The following is a 20,503-nucleotide window of genomic DNA, read 5'->3' as shown; positions in this document are numbered from 1 at the left end:
GTAGCACTGCTTTTCTGAAAACGGTCCTGGCTTGTTGAAGAGTGTTCTGTGAGGTGTTAAACACGAGTAAAGCCAATGTAGGCAAAGTATGTTTTACGTTGTGTTATCTTTATTGTTATGTGAGCTCGTTTATTCGAGTGTGAAATGAGGTAGTTTGAATCGTTAGTGTGACTCAGTAAGACTGTACGTTGTGTTAGAATCTGAGACTTGATGGTGCCACAGTGAGACTGCCAGAATTTTACTAAGCCGTTCCCACATACTTGATGTCCTTAAAAAATTCTGGATGATTTAAAATCTACGCTGGAGTGTGTCTGTCCCCATCACATTAAAAGGTGGTGACGGCTGGAGGCAATGGCACTGGTTCATTGCGCCTGCCACCGGGTCCCTGCGGAAAAGGGAAGAGTGGCTCTGTCTAGAAAGGAGAGGAGGGAAGACCGAGGGATGCTGGCCCATTTCGGCATAATCCCCCTCTTTGGGCATCTTAGGTTAATGGAGGGAGAGCAAGTTATGAGAAGGGCTCGTGAGTGCTTTTGAAAATGCTTTCAGGATCGTAAAGTTACAGGTAGGAACAACGGTGGGGGTCTGGCTGTCCTCGTTTTCGGGGAAGCGTGGTGACTGCCCCAGCCAGGCTCAGACAGAAGTGCCACTGGAGGCCCTGTCCGTGCGTGTCTTTGACTCAGAAAGAGAATGTCTTTTTTTTTTTTTTTTTGAGTTTTTGTGGGGATAATGTGAGAATTCGTTTGTTTTCTTAGGGAATAGTTTATTTTTCCTCCTGATGACTATGCTTGACGCCTATAGGACTGCTGCCCCTGTGGAGAAAGGCTGCCGTCCCGTCGCCCTGGCCCTGGGAAGGCCAGTGTAGAATGCGGTGGGGCGGCCGGACGGGCCGGGGACGTGACCTGTCGGGTTTCGTAGGAAAAACAGTCTGAGAGGTGACAGAACAGTGGTAGAATTTATCCTTTAAAACGTGTTTCTGCTTTTATTTTTCAGAGATTAAAAAAAACTTAAGGTAGGAGTTGAAAGGAATTTCTCAGCTCCACCGTGTTTTATTCTTAAAATAGCCTCACATTTATTTGGCATTTAAGTTTTCTACTTTTGAAGTGTGGCCCACAGGCCTGACTAGTCAGCTGGCGTTTGTAGTAGCTGTCGCGTAGCTTTGTAGAGACCGGGCCTGGCACAGGTAACGCCCCTCTTTTATTACAACATCATAAGCGTGCAGTTCTGTAATGTAACGATATCACACTCAAGCACACTGTGTAACTTTTTCGGTGAAATGCTCAAATTAAAACAATAAATTGTTACACCCTACCAACCACACTCAAGCAACCTCACTTCCGCCAGACCCTGTGCAAAGCAGCACTCTTGGTTTATGCTTAAACATTATGTAGGTTTTGCAAGTAAAGCAGTTTCAGAGGGGTGCTTTATTTATGTATTTATTTATTACATTGTATTGATTATGCTATGACAGCTGTCCCACTTCCCTCCCTTTATTCCCCTCCGTCCTGCACACCGCCTCCCACCTGTATTCCCCCTTTAGTTCAAGTCCGTGGGCTTTTGACCACCTCACGACCTCAGGCTTCTTCTTGGCAATGCAGTTTCAGAGTATAGCTTTACAGTTTCACTCTGAGTATTAGGTTAGGGCCTAGTTTATAATAATATTAAAATATTAGGGGATATTCAGATTGGGACTCACCAGGCACTGTGGCAATTCACATTGATCATTATCTGCTTGTTCAGGACTCAGGCAGAACATTGCGGAGATTTCAAAGCAGCATAAAACCAATGAAACTAGTTCTTAGACTCCTCAGTTGAACAAGTTCACAGAAACCAATGAAGGAATACACCTTGTCTGTCTCATCAAGTTCCTCTCAAACTTTTCTGCCCAAGTTCTTCTGTCTGTAGAGGTGATGTGAAATGAGTACCCTGGAGACTAGTGAAATACGATTCTGATGTTCCTTTGAAGTCTTTTATCTTGCAAATCCATGCAAATTTTACATTCTCTTCCATAATAGATCTGTGTTGCTTTTAATGGTGAAACAATATCCACCCCTTTCACATATATAAAAATCTTTATGCTCAGGAAGATGTACTGTACTTACTTGGTAGTTTCAGGGACCCCTCCCCCCATAACATGCACACACAGTGACACATTTCATTCCTCCCCCCGCGGGGAACATCCCAGCAGTGATGTGGGTAACTGGTGTAACACGTAACTTTTGATGGTCTGGGCTACACTGGTGCCGGCACTTGGACCTTTGGCTGAGTGTAAAAGGAGCCTGTATAAATGGTTTGCATTAGGTAGACTTACCTCAGTGACCCTCTGCTCTGTCCTGACAGGGGAGCTTTCTGAGCAGCGACTCGGCGTAGGGCTTTAGTCCAGAGCTCCAGCACGTGTTGTTAGATGCTATGAAGCCATCGTATTAGTTTTCTCAACTTTCGATTGGGTCTAAGGTTCCTCTTTTCTCAGGACACCCAATTCGTTCTTCTCCAGAGTCACCTGACCCAAATGAGTTCTCCATGGTTAGCTTGGAGATTTTAAATAGTGCATGTAAAATGTTAGACATAGTTCCTTACATGCAGTAAGCAGTCAGTTGATGTTAGCTGCTGTCTTAATGCAGTTGTCGTCATTGCAGTGTGTGCCTACCGTGAGCCGAGCGACAGATCATGCGCAGGAAGGCAGACTTGTGGGTGCCTGCTCAGAGCAGATGGTGACCCATAATGTTGGGTCTCAGCTTGTGAACAGGGGTCACCTTTATTATAAAACTATGAAACATGTACTGCTTGCTGTAGGATTAAAGGCAGTGGAATCGCTTAAATTCTTGAGCAGAAACATACTGAAAGATAAAACCATTAACTGCGCCAGTAGGAAAAGCGGCTTTAGTTTTGCACTAGTGAGCAGTGTGGCCAGCACGGGGGGTTCCGTGGACGAAGAGTGCCCAGTTTGTGCTGCGTATGTTGCTGGTTGAGACCCCATATGGAGGCCTGATGGTACGCATGCCTGATTAAACTAGACATTCGAATGTTACGGAATGGTCAGTGAGAGTCCATTTCCGAATTTTGAATAGAAAAATGATTAGTTGACTACTAAAACTGGAAGGACATGTGCAAAAAGTTGTTATGTGATGACAGGAACACGGTAAATTTCTTTTACTTTTGTGGAGTTTCTGAGGACACACACCCTTTCCGAGGTTTTTAGAGCACACTTGAAGGAGACGGCGGCGGCTCTCTGCGGGCAGGTTGGGGCGGGTGTGGAAGCAGTGGGCTTGCATCTGGGAGGGCTCGAATCTGAGCACTTGGGTGAGAAACCACGAGGGATTCGTCCTTCAAGAGAATCACTGTTTTAGGAGATCCCTGATCTCAGCTCTAACCCTCTCATTGTGGATGAGATCGAGTGATTCCTCGAGGCTCTTGGTCTGGAACTCTTGACGGCTCGTCTGCAGCTTCCCGTGATGTGGCCTGACAGGCTGTGGGCGGGCAGGCTCTTGGGAAGGGCAGACCTGCCTGCGGCTGCGCCCTCCCCGCCCCAATAAGCCTAAGTGTTTCATGTCATCTTCTTATACATTTTACGTGTGCCTTTTAGATATTCATGCCCGCTAATAAGTATAGAATGAAAACAAAAGTCTCACTACCCCAGAGGCAAATCACTAAATCATTTTTTGTCATATTGTCACACCAGTCTTTTTGTAAATGCGTAATTTTAAAATAGAATTCTGTTGTTTTAGAGCTTGTTTTTTTTTTAATTTAATATATCCAGATGTTGACTTGGACACGTGAAACTTTGCATGAAGACATCATCTTAAATGATTATGTAGTAGTATGCCTCATAGGGAGTGCCACTGTACATCATTAAATCTCTATCGTTAGAGAGTTCTCGGTTTTTAAAACGAGCTGCTATTTTATAAATGCCAGTGGCTCTAGGAGGATGAGGAGACTTGGTCATTCACACAGTAGTTGCGTGAGAGCGGCTAGTTAGGGAAGGGAGGGTGTGGCTTGTCCTGAAGCTCCGTGTGGGGTCGGAGGCTGGGGCTGGGGGAGGGCTAGCGTGAAGGCCGTAGTTGTGCGTAAGTCAGGAAACCCGGAAGGAGAGCGTGGGTGCAGGGGTGTGGACGAAGGCTGCTGAGATGGGCTGCGTTCAGTATCTTGCACAGGAGTGGCTCTTTTTTCTTCCTCGGGCCCTTTTCTTTCTATGACCTTTGTTTAAAGACTTAAAGCTCGAGCTATTTTGTGAGTTTTGCGGTTCTCCCATACGCAGATTTACTGAGTGTTGGATAAAAGGCTGGGCCCCTAAGCACCACTTTCAGTTACTACTTTCTTCTTCCTTCTTCTTCTTTATATAAGTATGCATATTTTTTTATTTTTTTTTAATTATATTTTATTGATTTTACTGTTGCAGTTGTCCCCATTTTCCATCTTTTCCCCCCTCTGCCCAGCACCCTCCACCCCCTCAGGCAGTCCCCACACCATTGTTCCCGTCCGTGGCTCACACGTGTGAGTTCTTTGGCTACTGCATTTCCTGTACTGTCCTGGGCAGCCCCATGGCTACTCTGCAACTGCCTGCTTGTACTTCTCCCCTCACCTCTTCACCTGTTCCCCCAAGCCACATGGCAACCATCAAACCTCTCTCTGTATCCATGATTCTGTCTCCGTTCTTCTGGTCTGCTTAGTGTGTTTTTTAGATTCAGTTGTTGAGAGATATGTATTTATTACCATTGTATTGTTTCTAGTATTGATCTTTTTCTTTCTACCCCAAGGCTTTAGAACATTATTGTTATGAGTTGTGGGCTACCGCAGACAACTAATAAGTGTGTTTTGTCATACAAATAGAAAGGAAAGGGCAGATATTGATAAAGCTTAGTGATTCATTGAATGCCATTAGGAAAAGACAAGAATGCATCAAACATGACTTAAGGGCTAAAAGCCTCAGGAGTGGTTGAAGTGAGGAGTTTTTGCTGATTTGTAGAGAGACCTGAGAGAGGACACCTGAAAACTCACATTACGTTTAAGGACTTGTGCTGCTGAGATAAGGGTAACACAGATAAAATTGTAATCTGCAGACGCTCCACAATCCCTTATCTTAGCCAATAGTTTCAGTGGTGACTTAAGACAACACATCTCTGTACTTGTAATAACAAAATGGGTAAATTTGCATTGCACGTGCCTCCTCTGTAGTTGAAATCAATTGATTATATAGGAGAGGGATGATATTGTGAACAAGGTCTCAGTTCTGCTACTGATTTACTGTGTGCACATGTGACATTGGACAGGGCATTTCACCTCTCTGGTTTCTAATCTGCACAAGGATAATTAATACTGGTTTAAACAATTTTTGCAGTTTATTCTGAACCTAGGGTTTTTATGTTAAAACAAGACATGACCTCTGAGGTAGAGTTGGCTATACTTTCTCAAATTTGAAAAATTAAGCAAAATGCTAATCTAGTAGATTCATGTAACTTTAAGTATAGCATCTTGAAGGTGTCCCTCTATCAACCAAAGAACACATGTCTCAGTTTAATATATGACTGTGTCAAAAAAAAAATGCAACCACAGTAGGTGACCAAAGGGATAAGTAACTTTCAGGAATTTTGAAAGCCCAGTAGTATTTAGTATATGCTCTCTCAGCATTAAAAAGGTCACCTTGCTTATACATGTTAATTTTGAAAGTTTAATTGACCTTTGGAATTTTAATAACAGCCTTTTTTGGTGTGTGCAGAGGTTGGAGCAATCACCGAGGAAACCGAAGCCTGCGACTGGTGGAGTTTGGGTGCCGTCCTCTTTGAACTTCTCACTGGCAAGGTAAGCGGTGACCCGGACGCTTGATAAGCTTTACCAGCTGCTGCCTTGATTTCAGATGGAGAATGTTGAGCCTTTGTCTTTAGTTTTAGATCAGGGACTCGGTAAGAAAACCTTTGAGAAATATATGTTTATCAAGATTCCAGATTTTTTTAAACAAAAATAGAGTTGTACTACACTGAACAAATGGATGGTAAAATTCTGTTATATCACAGTGTTAGTACACAGTAGGATAGAAGACTAAACATTTTTTCTCTTCATTTTTTTGTGATTCGCTTTGAGCAGAGTTCTCTCTGTACAGTACATGCCAGGATGTATTAGAATTCTCTGGGTGAATTTTAAGCATCATGTCGGAAGTCAAGAGGGAATTCTCATTTTAGAAAATTAATATAGGTATGAAAAGTAACATCTTTCTCCTCAATACTGTAAATTTTTCCTGTGTGCTAGCGTAAGGACAGAGTTTAAACTTTTCTGATCAATAACTTTTATGAAAGACACTTGAGGTTAATAGACTTTAGTAGAGTACTGTGCAGATTGCCTCCTGGGAAGAAAACAGGGGAAATGAGTAGTCATATTTTTCTAGGTCGTCACTTACCTTAGATACATAGATAAGACTGAATTCCCAAGATCATTGTAGAATTTACAATCCACCTATACACTTTTATACCATAATGTGCTATATATACATAAAGTGTCATTATTAACAAGTTATAATATTTGAAGATTATTAATACATTACAAATTTCAGCGATATTGAAAGTCCCTTTTTAGTTTTCTTTAAATTTTTTTCTTTATTGATTTTAGAGAGAGAGGAAGGGAAGGATAAAGAGAGGGAGAGAAACATCGATGTGAGAGAGAAGCACTGATTGGCTGCCTTTTGTAGGTGCCCAAGCCTGAGACCAAACCCCGCAGCCCAGGCACAGGCCCTGACCGGGAATCCAACCCACGACGTTTCAGTTTGCAGGACGATGCCCAAACACCTGAGCCACACCGGCCTGGGGGCCCCTCTTTAGTTTTGATAAGTAATGTGAGCTCTTCTACTTATGAGCCATTTTCTTTATAACTCAGGGGAGAGGGCTGGTAGCATCAGCTTATGATGTGATTTTGCTAATTGCCTTCAGTCCAGTTGAGGTTTTGTAGGCTTAGCGCCCTCGTCCCAAACTGCCTGGGCGGCACTGTTGAACACCGCAGCTCCGGTTAAATCGTGGTCGCGTTCTCTGTGTGTGCTGTCCGTGTGTCCTGGGATAAGAAGTGTGTCTGTCTGTCTGTTTCAGACTCTGGTCGAGTGCCATCCGGCGGGAATAACCACTCACACTACTTTGAACATGCCAGAAAGCGTCTCTGAAGAGGCTCGCTCGCTCATTCAACAGGTAATGTGATTGACCTATTGGCCCAGTATGTCAACCCTGCAAATTAGTAGAGCCTGCAGCTCCAGAACCTTCAAGAAATTAGTTTTGGGCAAGAAAGACCCATTACTAATTACAAATTCAGAACTAATACTGTATATCTTTAGATTTCTGCTATTATCTAAGTATTGGTGAGGTCCGAGAGAACAGGTAAAGCTTATTGGTATAAATTTTTTAAAAAAATTCAGGCTAATGTTCCGTCAATTTCACATGTTTGTGTAGGCATGGGATGTAAGTATTGCTTTTCCCAGGCGTAGGCATGGAACTCCAGTGAGCTCCTTAAAAGGGATTCCCTGTGTTGAAAACGCCCCTCTGGTTTCGAGCACCAGATTGGTGAGCGCACTGAAGGCCGTCAGCGCTGTGGCGTGATAGGCCCCCGGCAGATCGGCAGTGATTGTCAGGCCTGGGTTCCGTACACTTTCATGAAAACTAAAGGGAAAGGTTATTTGAAAAAGATCAAGAACTGACATTTTTGTAAAGAAACGTGATTTTTTTTTAATCAGGGAAAATAAAATTTTTGAAAAGGTGAGAGGGTCTAATACATTAGGAAGAGAAACACCTAGAGTCCTATTGAGGAGTGATTGTGGTTCCATTCACGAATATACGCGAGGCCCAGTGCTGTGTGCTGTAACGGTGAGACGGAAATAACTGTGTCGCAGGTGGACGTGATGCAGGGGGTCGGATAGGTTTACAGACTACTTTGGTGAGTGAGGTTAAGGAGGGGTTATCATCGATGCAGTGGCAGTGTTAGGACAGTTTTTGTGTATGGGCGTTGTTTTTGTGGAGCCTTAGATCGATTTTTGGCATGGCAGGGTTGGCTGTGGGAGGAACAGCTAGGTGGAATGATCGGCTTCAACAAAGGATGAAGTCTAAAAGATGCGGTTTGGGAAACCAGAAGTTTGGTTTGTCTAGAGTGGAAGGACAAATATAGGGATGAATAGTAGTAGCAGATGAAGGTGGAAAGGTAAGTTGGGATTCTGTCGTGGAGTTCTACTTTCATGAACACCAGGGTAGAGTGGTAATATTTAATTCAGTAACAAAAATGTGGAGTTTTTGTACAGAAGAGTGCAAGGATCAGAGTTGCACTTCATGAATATTCTGAAAATATAAAGCAACATAGTTAGGGTGGAAATCCTGGGATGAGAATACCCTGAACCCTTTGCAAAGGGGTTAAGAGATAATGGGAAGATAAAGAAAACATTTCATTCTAAAGGGAAAAAGGACAGCTACTCGCTTGATTTCATCCTGTTTGTTGTGGCACAAAAAAGGTAAAGAATTTTTGTTGGGAAATAACTTCAGGAAGGATAGCAACTGCCATTTTCTTGTCGTTGTTTCTCCTCGTTAAAGAAGTAGTCATTATCATACAGGGTAGGGCAAAAGTAGGTTAACAGTTGTCAGTACAAGAAACAGTTTATTCTTATATTATTTATTAATTATTATTTTCCACATGAACAACTGTTAACTTGATTTTGCCCCACCCTGTAAAATAATGCGAATGGGATTCCTTGCATTAATTTATAAAGGTGTGCTGCTCCTGTCTTTATTAGAATTGTGTTGTAAAGGGGTCTAGGCTTAAGGTGTGTTAAATCCCCAAGTACAGATACTTGAAGCCTGTGTGGTAGCTCAGCACCGTGTCACGGTCCTGCCTAAGGAAGCCACCACTCATGCTGAGGAAACATCATCAGGAAACGGAAAAGGGGTCTCTTGGCGTGATTAGCAATTTGTCACTTTACTTTCCTCTTCCACTACCTCACGGGTCATAGAGGTCATTCAAAAAAATCACAGAATGATTTATTTGGAAATAATTATTCTGCTTTGGGGAGATTTCCCCTTTGGTCTGTCTGCTCCTTGCTTTTTTCCTGGGTTTCATAAAGCCCTGCTCCCATGGCTCAGTCATCTCAGTCAAGTGAATGGTACTAGAGTAACCATAGTTACGTTTTTAATGCAGTTTTTTAAAAAGCTAGTTAATTTTACAAAGCCTCAGAGCATGTATGTTTGTACTTTACGGTGTACATTTAGTTATGACACCATTGCTTTGTCAGTGAAGGATCATTATATGAGGAAAGAAACCCTTCAAAACAAATTTCTGTGTCTTTATCGCTCAGCTTTACTGCCTCTTCTTCGGGAACAAGGAGGCTGGCAGGGACTGTCCTGGGTTTGCCAGTGGCTGACACGTTCTCTTGAGCAATAGGATCTTTGCATGCTCTCTCCAGGGCCCGGTGTAGTACTTAAAGTGGCAGGATAAGCAAGATGGTCATGAGAAAAACGATTATACTTTTGCCTGTAGATTTATTCTTGCACATGTGTAGAAGAGTCCATGAACTAAGTGAACTGACTTCAGTAAAAATGAAAATGTGAACTTCTGTTGGAATTTCATAATGAGGTTGTGTTTTAGATAGAATGGTGGAGGAGAAGCCAATTGTAACAAAGAAGAAAGAACTTACATGTTTCCTGAAATTGTAAACAATATACTATAATTATAGTTAATTCTTACCAATGTTTGATATTTCAAATTTATATTAAAGCGTCTGATGCCCTCCACATTTTGGCCAATACACATGCATCACCTGATTTTGAAAGTGGGTTTGATACATTTAGGATACTCTTATGTTTGTTTTATGATAGCTTTTCTCCTAACACTTTAGCAATTGATAATACAGTAATTCTTGGAGGAGTTAGATTTCATACAGGAGTCATTCTGAGTGCTAGACACAGTAGTTTCAAGTTAAAAGACTGTGCACACCGCCATTTGAAGTGCGTGCTTCACTCACGTTGTGGGCTTGCTTGCGTCGGGGTGAGTGAAGTACTGCGTTCTTGACGGGTCACGCACTCGGGAGGCGCTGTGACAGCGTTGGGGTCACGGGTTCTGGAGCCGTAGTGTCTGAACTCGAGTCTTGTCTTTGCTACTTTGTAGTTCCCTGGGTCTCTGTTTTCTCATCTCTAAACAGAGAAAATAATGGTAGATATTCATCGAGCTGTGAGTTCAATGAATTAACCTACACGAAGCACTTAGAATAATGTCCAGCACACGGTGAGCGTCACACAGATGTTTTGTGTTGTTATTGTTGACAGGGGACAGTGTGGAGGGTTCACGACATGCCGTGATCTGTAATGTGGTGCAGCCTGCAGTTGAATCACAGGGTGGCTAACGTCAGGGTGGGGCAGCTGCTGAGGAGACCATGAAAAGGTCTCAGAAAAGCAGTGGCCTGGCATAGAATAGGAAGTCAGTTGATACTTTTCACACAAATAATGGAATGAATGAAGCATGAATGGAAGAAAAAAATAGAAATAAAGAAAAAAGAAGAAATAGAAGTTGGGGTTAAATTTGAATAGTAGGATTTTCTATATGTGCAGAATCATTAATGTAAAGAAATTATTTAAATATTTTAGTTACAGTTGACTAAATTTTGTGGAAAAAGTATTTGCTATGGAAATATTTTCAGGTTTCAGTGGTGTATGAGGAAGTTGGCAAATTCTTCCCTCAAAAAAGGAAAGTATAAAGTTAGACAGAATTGGCAAAAACAATCATCTCAGTCCTCTGGAAATTGATCAGAGAAAGACAAAAATCTGAAAAGTGTCTATGCTTGAAAAACAGTGGAACTTCGGGAAAGAACAGCAGCACTCTCTGGCATCCTTGCCCGGGGCTGTGCCCACTGTCTTTTCCCTGCTGGGTCGGGTGTGAGGGTTCTGCCGGGCTGGGGCAGGCCACAGGACCACCCCGGGGCTGCGTGCATGGGCGTAGGAGCAGGGAGGAGCCCCGTGAAAAGTCAGAACCAGGGCCAATTTGCACGTAGCCTGAATTTTGAATGTGTTCCCATTGGCAGAGGATGGAAGCTTTAGTGTCTGTGGTATTTTCTTTCCTCCATTTCCCCATTCTCCTTCCTTTGGTAACCATCAGCGTGTTCTCTACATCTGTGGATAGGTTTCTGTTGTGTGTTTCTGGATTCCACACATAAGTGAAATCATGCAGTATTGGCCTTTCTTTGTCTGATTGCGTTCACTTAGCACAATACTCTCTGCGTCCGTCCATGTTGTTGTAATGGCAAAATTTCACTCTTTTTTGTTGGCGAATACTATTTTATTCTATGTATATACACACCACATTTTCTCTATCCATTCATCTACTGATGATGGATACCGTGGTTCCTTCCCTATTTGGCTGTTGTAAGTAATGCTGCGGTGGATGTGAGGGTGCATGTGTCTGTGAGTTCACGTTTTTGTTTTCTTTGGATAAGCACTGGAAGTGGAATTGCTGGGGTGCATGGCAGCTATATTTTTAATTTTTTTGAGCAATCTTCATACTGTTTTCCATAGTTGCTGTACCTATTTACAATCCCATCAACGGTGTACAGGGTTCCCTTTTTTCCACATCTTTGTCTACATTTGTTATTTGTTGATTTTTTGATGATAGCCACTCTGACCGGTGCAAGGTGGTGTCTCATTGTGGTTTTGATTTGCATTTCTGATGATCAGTGATGTTGACCACCTTTGTGTAGGGCTGTAGGCCACCTGTACGTCCTCTCTGGATAAACGTCTGCTCAGGTCCTCTGCCCATTTTTTCAGGATTATTTGTGTGTTTTTTGTGTGTGGTGGGGGTTAAGTTGTATGCGTTTCTTCTATATTTTGGATATTAGCTCTTTATTGGATGTATCATTTGAAATATCTTCTCCCATTTAGTAGGTTTTCATTTCATTTTGTTAATGCTTTCCTTCACTGTGCAAAAAAATTATTAGTTTGATGTAGTCCCATTTCTTTTTTTTTCCTTTTGTTGCCCTTGGCCGAGGTGACTTATGCCAAAAGATATTGCTAAAAGCAATTTCAAAGAGTTTACTGCCTATGTTTTCTTCCAGGAATTTTATGGTGTCAGGTTTTACATTTAAGTCTTTAATCCATTTTGAGTTTATTTTTGTATATGGTGTAAGAAAGTGGCCCGATTTTATTATGCTGCATGTATCTGTCCAGTTTTCTCAGTGTACTTACTGAAGAGAGTATATTTACGCCATTGTCTATCCTTGCCTCCATTGTCATATTTGAATGCAACCTCTTTTCGATCACTGGTTGGACACTAAGCCATGCAGACACAGGGATGACCCCTAGGACGCCAAGGTCAAAAACAGAAACAAGAAAAAGTATAAGCAGAGCTATCAACAGCTGCTTATTACAGTGCAGTGGGGGAAGCAGGTTTGCAGCTTGGCCCGAAACACGTTACTAAACCATCCGACAGCAGCGCTCACAGTCTTCACGGGGGGAAGCCAGACTTCAGAGTTGCTAAAATATAGTCTCTGAAATGTCCCTTTTCCAGAAAAATATTATAAGACATTCAGAAATAAAAAAGTCTGACCTATATACAGGGTTAAAAGCAGTCAATAAGAGTTTTCTCTAAAGTGTCCCCAGAGTTTAGATTTTTCGAAGTGGTTATTTTAAATATGTTTAAAGAAGGGAAGGAAACCATATTTAAAGAATTAAAGGAAAGTAGGACAACAGTGAATCAACAAATAAAGATTCTCAATAAGGATTTAAAAATTGTATTTTTAACAAAAGACCCAAATAGAAATTCTTTAGTTCAGAATGCAGTAGTTGAGATGAAGGAGTCACTAAGGGAAACAAATTCATAGAGTATTTTAACAGCAAATTTGAGGTGAAGGAAGTCTCTGCATTTGAAATAAAACAACAGAAATTATTCATGCAGAAAAACAGACAAAAAATGCGCAGGGCTACAGAGATGTGTAAGAGAATGTCAAATATGTCAGTGTACATGCAATGGGAGTTCCAGAAGGAAAGGAAAGAGGGGAAGGGCCAGGAAAAATATTGAAAGAAATAATAGCTGAAAACGCAGAGTGTGATGGAAAACACTGGTATGTATTGAAGAACTCGGTGGAGCCCGCGGAGGAGAATGCGAAGAGATCCGTACAGAGACCTGCTCTGGGCAAATCAGTGGAAGACAGAAAGAAAGAGGGAGGTTTCACAAGCAGTGAAAGAGAAACAGTTTGTATACACAAGGGAACATTAATGCGTGACTTCTCACTAAAAACAATGGAAGACAGTTAATTACGTTTGTTGTGATGATCAGTTGAGAATACATACAAATATCAAATCATTATGTGGTACACCTAAAACTAATATAATGTTGTATGTAAATGACATCTCAATAAAAAAAGAAAAAAGAGATAAATGACATATTCAAAGTGCTGAAAGGAAGTAACTTTCAATCCTTCCCAAAGATGAAAAAAGAAATTCCCTGCCTTACAAGAAATAATACAGGAAGTCCTTCAGGCTAACAGGAAAAGACACCACATAGTACCTCAAATCGCTAGGAGGAAATGAAGAGTCCTAGAATGGTAAATAGGAGTTAATACAAAAGACTAAATATATTTTTTCTCATTTCTCTTTTAAACTTCTTATAAAGGACATGATTATATGAAGTAATTATAACACTGTGCTGTTGGGTTTATAATGCATATGGATGCAACATATATTGAGGTCTGTCCAGAAAAAGTCCAGCCATTGTTAGTACAATGAGGACAGTCTGCACTAACATTGATGTACCTTGGCTGTCAAGGAGAGTGGGCTGGAATGCATGTGCGTGAGCAATGATGACTTCACTGTACTAGGGGCCCATTGAGTGAGCGTGTGAACTGTGTGCTCATTGCATTCGAAATGACCAAGTGATAGAGCAATGAATCTGCATCACATTTTGCATTAGGCTTGGACATTCCTCCATGGAAACTATTTGGACCATTCAGAAAGGCCACAGCTATGGACAACTGGTGATTGGCAGCTTCCTCACGACAACACGCTTGCTGATGCATCATGTCTTGTGCAGAGTTTTTTGGCAAAACATCAAATCACCCAGGTGACAGTCCCTCTCCAGCCTAGATTTAGTGCCCTATGACTTCTGGTTTTTCCCAAAACTAAAATTGCCTTTGAAAGGGAAGAGATTTCAGACCATCGATGGGATTCAGGAAAATGCGACGGGGCCGCTGATGGCAATGGGGTGAACTGTGTGAGGTCTCAAGGTGCCTACTTTGAGGCATCATTGCCATATGTACAGTGTTTCTTATATCTTGTATCTTCTTCAACAAATGTCTGTATTTTTATATTACATGGCTAGAGACCTTCTGGACAGACCTCATATAACAATAATAAACAAAAGAAGGTAGAAGGAATGTAGGTATAGTGGAGCAAAGTTTCTACATTTTACTGGAATTAAGGTAGTATTAATCTGAAGTTAATTATAATAAACTAAAATGTATACTGTAATTTTTAAACTAACCACCAAAAAAATAAATAGAGGAATGAAATACTACAGTAAAACGTATTTGGCACAGAGAAAGTGGTAAGAGAGGAACAAAAAGAACAATAGATGTAGAAAACAAAGAGCAAAATGGCAAATATAACCCCACAATATTAATAATTACATTCAAGCCCTGGCTGGCATAGCTCAGTGGATTGAGCGCAGGCTGCGAACCAGGCATCGCAGGTTCGATTCCCAGTCAGGGCACATGCTTAGGTGACAGGCCATGGCCCCCAGCAACTGCACATTGATGTTTCTCTCTCTCTTTCTCTCTCTTTCTCCTTCCCTTCCCTCTCTAAAAATAAAATAAATAAAATCTTTAAAAAAAATAATTACATTCAGTGTGAAAGTCTAAACGTGCCAAACAAAAGGCAGAGATTGTTGACCTGGATAAAAAAAGGAAGATCCATATCTTCTGGGTACGAGAGATAAAGTTTAAGTTCGAAGACACAGGCAGGTTGAAGGGAAAAGGATGGGAAAAGAAAGCCGTGCAAACAGAGACCATAAGAGAGTGGGAGTGGCCAAATTACACGCCAGACAAACTAAATGTCATGGTAAGAGGCTTCCTAGAGACTAAGACAGATGTTTCTTAATGATAAAAGGGTCAGCACGTAGAAAGATACAACAATTATAGATATATTGTTCTAATAACAGCTGCAAAACATGAGGCAAGGTCCGACTGAAGGCAAAAATAGGCAATCCGATAATCATAAATGGGGGCGTCACTCCTCCATTCTCATGATCGATAGGAGATGTGCAGGGGTATAGAGAAGACTCCAACCACATTATCAAACAACTCTGATATGTGTAGAGAACGCTCCACCCAGTGATTTCAGAATACATTCTTATCACATATACGTGGAACACTCTCCGAGATAGAGAATATAATAGGCCATAAAACAAGTTTCAACATTTAAAAGGACTGAAATAATACAACCTACTCTGACCATAACAATTTAATTAGCAGTTATCAACAGAAAGAGACCTGGTGAATACACAAATATTTGGAAATTAAACAACACACTTCTAAATAACCTATGAGTCAAAGAAAAAAAAATCCCAAGAGAAGCTAGAAAATGTTTTTAATGAACTAAAAACAAATACAAATGCACAATATATTAGAATTTATAGGATGCAGCTAAATCAGTTTTTGAGGAAAATTTCTAGTTTTAAAAGACCTTTATCAAAAAAGAAGGCCTCAAATAAAAATCTCACCTTGCACATTAAGGAACTAGAGAAAGAAACTATAAAAAGCAAGGAAACCTAGGCAGGCAGAAGAAAGGAAGCAGACATGAATGAAATAAAAAAAGAGAAAAATCAAGGTATTTACAAGTCAGCTCTTTGAAAAGACCAGCAAAACTGAGAAACCTTTAGCTGATTCCAAGATGTACATGCAAAGGCAAGGGACCTAGAGTATCCGTAATCATCTTAGAGAGAACAGCGCTGGAGGACTCACACCGCCTGGTTTCCACAGTCAGTGTGAGGCCACTGGTACTTAGTCAGTGTTACTAGAGCAGAGAAAGGTGTATAGATCAATGGAATGAAACTGGGAGTCCATAAATAAACCCGTACATTATTGTCCATAGATTTTCAGTAAAGACGTGGAGATAATCTGATGGTGTAAAAGTCTTTTCATCAAATGGTACTCGGAAAAATCAGATATTCACCTGTAAAACCAAAACAACTAAGACTCTTACTTCATATCATATATAAAAATTAACTCAAAATAGCTCATAGACCTATGGGAGCTAAAACTATAAACATTGTAAAAGAAACAGGAGCAAATCTTCATGACCTTGGATTAGGAAAAGAGTTATTAGACATAATACCAAAAAGAAAAATTGATAAAGGTGGGCTTCATTAAAATTAAAACTTTTATACTTGAAGTCGTTGGTAAGAAAACAAAAAGACAAGCCACAGACTGGGAGAAAAGATTTGAAATCATATAACTGATAATGAACTTGTATTCAGAGTGTATAAAGAACTCTTATAACTCAATAAGCAGCCAGCTCTGCCGGGGTCCAGCCTCGGCAGGGTCTCAGGGTCCCCGAAGGATGCACGGCTCAGGCGGAGAGACTGGAGCAAGACACCGGGTGGGGGCCAGAGGACAGCCAGGCTTTTTGGGCCCGACTGATTCACCGAGAAAAGTCAATCTTTATTTTTATAGGGGAGGTTATACAACATTCAATGCGTAGTGTGATTATTAAAACAGAAACGGTTACCATAGAAATAATTTCGAAAAGTACAGAAGGTTTTACAGATCAATCATGTTAAACAAAGAAATAACCGAAAAGCACAGGAGGTCCCACACAGATCAACCATATTGAACAAAGGTTATTTTGACCAAGAAGGTCGTTAATCAGATAGCCAACGAAGCTATACGGGCACAAACTTTCAGGTGCCAATTAGTAACTAGGTGTCTATTAAGATTCTAAGGATTGGTCTAAGTTAAAAGGGTGCAGGGGTGATTTATAGGTTATATAGAAATTAGCTATTGTCCATTGAGGTTAAATTTGTCTAGGTTAGGTAACTGGTTTCCTACCTAGGTCTTTTGATTTATACATCTTGGGGCGGGGGCATGTTTTGTATTCGTTTCCATGTATTGAGATTATTATTTTCAACTAGAACTCCTTGCTTCTTTACACTCCTGTCCAAGGTATGGGAGGGGCAATGGTTCTAATAAATCTTAAGCTTTTAAGTGATGACTCCTTAAGAAACATTCCTAGCAACAGCTGCCTTCAGCATTCTGGCAGTTGTCTGCCCATAGTTTAATTTTGTCCCCAACTTCCCAGGTGGGGGAAGTAGGCAGCACTAGGGTTGCTAGGGAGCTCTATTCTGTGGTCAGCAAGTCACTCTGCGCAGAATCAGAGGCATCGTGCTGACCCTTCACTACAACACACGGGTGTCCAAAAATCCCGCCACCTATTGCTAGCAGGGACAGGCATACAGGAGGAGATAGATAGGAGATCCGGCCACAGTTGCCTCTGCTGTGCAGATGCATCTCATCTGTCCTCACTGTGTCAAGGGTTGGCTTTTGGTCGGCTCTCAACACAACTCCATATAAAAACGGGCAAAGATTTGCCAGTGAAGCCATATGAAGTGCTTATTAGGATATGAAAAGATGCTGCCATCCCTAGTCATTAGGGGATACCAGTTAAAACCATAAGATACCACTAATACTCACTAGAAGGGCTACAATAAAAAAAGGTTGAGGGCACGAAGTATTGGAAGGGATGTAGAGAAACTGGAACCCTCATATGTTGTTGGTGGCAATATAAAATGGTATGGCTACTTCAGAGAAGTTTGGCAGTTTCTTACAAAGCTAAGCCTGAACTTACCACATGACTCAGCCATTCCACTCCTAGCAGTGTTCATAAGAGAAATGAAAACACATGTCCACACGAAGACATGTATGCAAAGGGTAAATAGCAGTTGTATTCGTAATAGCCTCAAGCTGAAAAGTGCACATGTCCGTTAACTGATGAATAGATTAACGAAATGGGTTATAGTCAAACAGTGGAACGCTGGTCAGAAATAAAAAGGAATGGGTTGTTGGTACCTGCTGCAACGTGGGTGAATCTCAGAAACATGCAAAGTGAAAGGGAGCTGCAAAAGACAGTGCACTTTGTGGTTGCATTGCGTGAAATACCCAGAAAGGGCAAGTACACAGAGACAGAAGGCGGAACAGTGGTTGCCTGGAGCCAGGGATGGCGGCGAGGACTGACTGTACGCAGCGTGAGGAGACTTTTCAGGGTGATCGAAATGTTTGTTCATAAACAGGGCAGTGGTAATGCTTGCGAAGCTCTTCAGCTTTACTAACAATCATTAAGTCATACACTGACAGCATGTGAATTTTATGCTGTATATATTATTCCTCAGTGAAGCTATTGACACAAAAATTTGAGGTTGCACGAATGTCTCAAGACACATTCTTCCAGCATGCCCGTGGTCTGCAATAATTGTGTATGAGTACTTTTGTTTCCCACACTCAACAGTTCTGTTACATACAATAGCACTAACTTATTTCATACAGGAATTCTAATAGTGAAGAAATCAACATGCATTTTACTCATTGGGTCGAGTTGTTCCATGTGAGTCAGCTATGCTAAAGGAAACAATTTTGGAATATAATTGACTAATTCTGACTTTGGGTAAAGTTTAGTCGCAGTGTATCTGTAATTCTCTAGGGGTCTAGGTGCCTCCCAGACTTTCTTTCTACCCATGAAAGGAGTAATTAGACCTCTCAGAATTTGGTGCAATATCAAATTAATGTCACATCCTACTTTTGGAATAGGGAATTCATAGGTATAACTACATGAGGATAAGAGAAATGAACTACTCAAGGTCATGTTTCAAATCAGTCGAAAAGCCACAAACTCAGATATCCCCCACTGCCCCACAGCTAGGGGATGCTGGACGTAGCTTCCATTCAAGAAAATATCGTCAGTTGGCTGTTTGTCAAGTCTGTCTGTCACTGGGGTTGGATTTACAGGTTCTTTCCTTCCATATTTTTGTGTTTTCCTTTGATTTGCTCGTTGGATTCCTGTTAGTCACCAAATCCTCTTTTTCAGCTCTTGCAGTTCAACCCCGTGGAGCGTCTTGGTGCTGGAGTCGCTGGGGTGGAAGATATCAAATCTCATCCATTTTTTACCCCCGTGGACTGGGCCCAGCTGATGAGATGAACATAACGCAGGGTTGGCTGCGGACACTCTGGTCTTCTCCGGGACAGGCGTCCCCAGCGCAGAGGCACCTCTGCCTCCTGGTCACCTGTGCAGCCCCAGAGCATTGGGGTGAGACCATTAGAGGAAATGGGCGATCAAGAGGCTGAAAGAGAACAATTCCTTTGCAGTTACTGTCTGGACAAGATGCTGGCCGCGTGTGCCGGGAGCTGTCCTGAACAGACCTTTAACCAAGGTGTGATCTCTACTTTATCCACATTCAGTGCGGCGCAGGAGTCGGAAACCCAGCTGGAAGGAACGCCCGTCGAGAACCTCCTCCGATACAGAACTCCGTGTGCAATGAAGTGTTGCTCGAAAGGAGGACCTTTACATGGCAGCTAACCGTGCTTTTTGCTAACCAAGATAGTTTTACATGATCAAATTAATATTTGTTGAATAATATATGAGAAGTGCTTCATAAATAATGTCATCTGTGGAGCTTAAAAAAGTGAAGAAAAAAGGAATATACTCATCATGTCTGATAGGAAACACGTTTCACAATGCTGTGTAATTAATGTATGTCCAATGTGGTCCCAAATTGTTCCATACACTCCGAAGTCCACGTGCGAAGGAAACACTGTATCGTGTCAACTTTACACTTGGCTGGTTGGTACCGCTCATGGAAACGTTCATGTAAACACTTGCTGTGTCTCTCTCTCCAGCTCTTCTTCCTGCAGCCCTGGCCCGTTCTCTCATGCTCTGTTCTTCCACTAATACACATGCGGCAAAGAAGGGGAGGGGGTATGCACACCCCCAGATTGTATCAGCTTAATAAGGACTAAGAAATCATGAAGTAAAATAAACGTGGTAAGAATTTAAATCTCTCCTTCACTTAATTGCTTAGGACTTATTTTTTTTAAAGAAAGGTTTCTTTTCCTTTTATTTTGGAATGTTAGAAATTTCTATTTCTTATGCTCGGCATTGATTTAGTTGTTGGCTTGGTATGCTAAGGACCAAAGGATCTCATCATCTAAATGGAATTGAATGGCAATTGTATTTTATTACTTATAGTGACAGGATTTCCACATTCGACCTCCTGATTTACTTGACATTTTATAGAAAGAATATGGATATTCACACATCTTCAAACATTTGTATTATTTCATTCAGCTGCTAAGATAGGTCCTGTGGTTATGCATTGTTTATAACAATTTACAAATGTTTTAAAAGTGTTAATGCATTTTTTTTTAACTTTACTCAGAGGAGGATGAATAAGTCACTATTCCCAAGTTAGGAGCTACCAGAAATAATGGAAGCTTTCTGTATGTTTCAGTCCTTTGTATTGTTGAGGTATG

General features: G+C 41.4%; 1 protein-coding gene across 2 annotated transcripts in view; it reads left to right on the top strand.

Annotated features, from left to right (window-relative positions):
• RPS6KC1 (ribosomal protein S6 kinase C1) overlaps nt 1-20,028 on the top strand; it is a 158,377-nt gene extending 138,349 nt beyond the window's left edge. For both annotated transcript variants that reach the window (XM_045838659.1, XM_045838658.1), the window contains 3 exons: nt 5,711-5,793; nt 7,065-7,160; nt 19,062-20,028. In XM_045838659.1, coding sequence (XP_045694615.1) covers nt 5,711-5,793; nt 7,065-7,160; nt 19,062-19,172 — 290 coding nt within the window. In that variant the 3' untranslated portion in view covers nt 19,173-20,028. The remainder of the gene's footprint in view (nt 1-5,710; nt 5,794-7,064; nt 7,161-19,061) is intronic.
• The last annotated feature ends 475 nt before the right edge of the window (nt 20,029-20,503 follow it).

The sequence above is a fragment of the Phyllostomus hastatus genome, unplaced genomic scaffold, assembly GCF_019186645.2.
Source record: "Phyllostomus hastatus isolate PE091 unplaced genomic scaffold, TTU_PhHast_1.1 phas_contig_283, whole genome shotgun sequence".
NCBI lineage: Eukaryota > Metazoa > Chordata > Mammalia > Chiroptera > Phyllostomidae > Phyllostomus > Phyllostomus hastatus.
The sequence above is the reverse complement of the archived record's forward strand: the minus strand, read 5'-3'. Positions and strand labels throughout refer to the sequence as shown.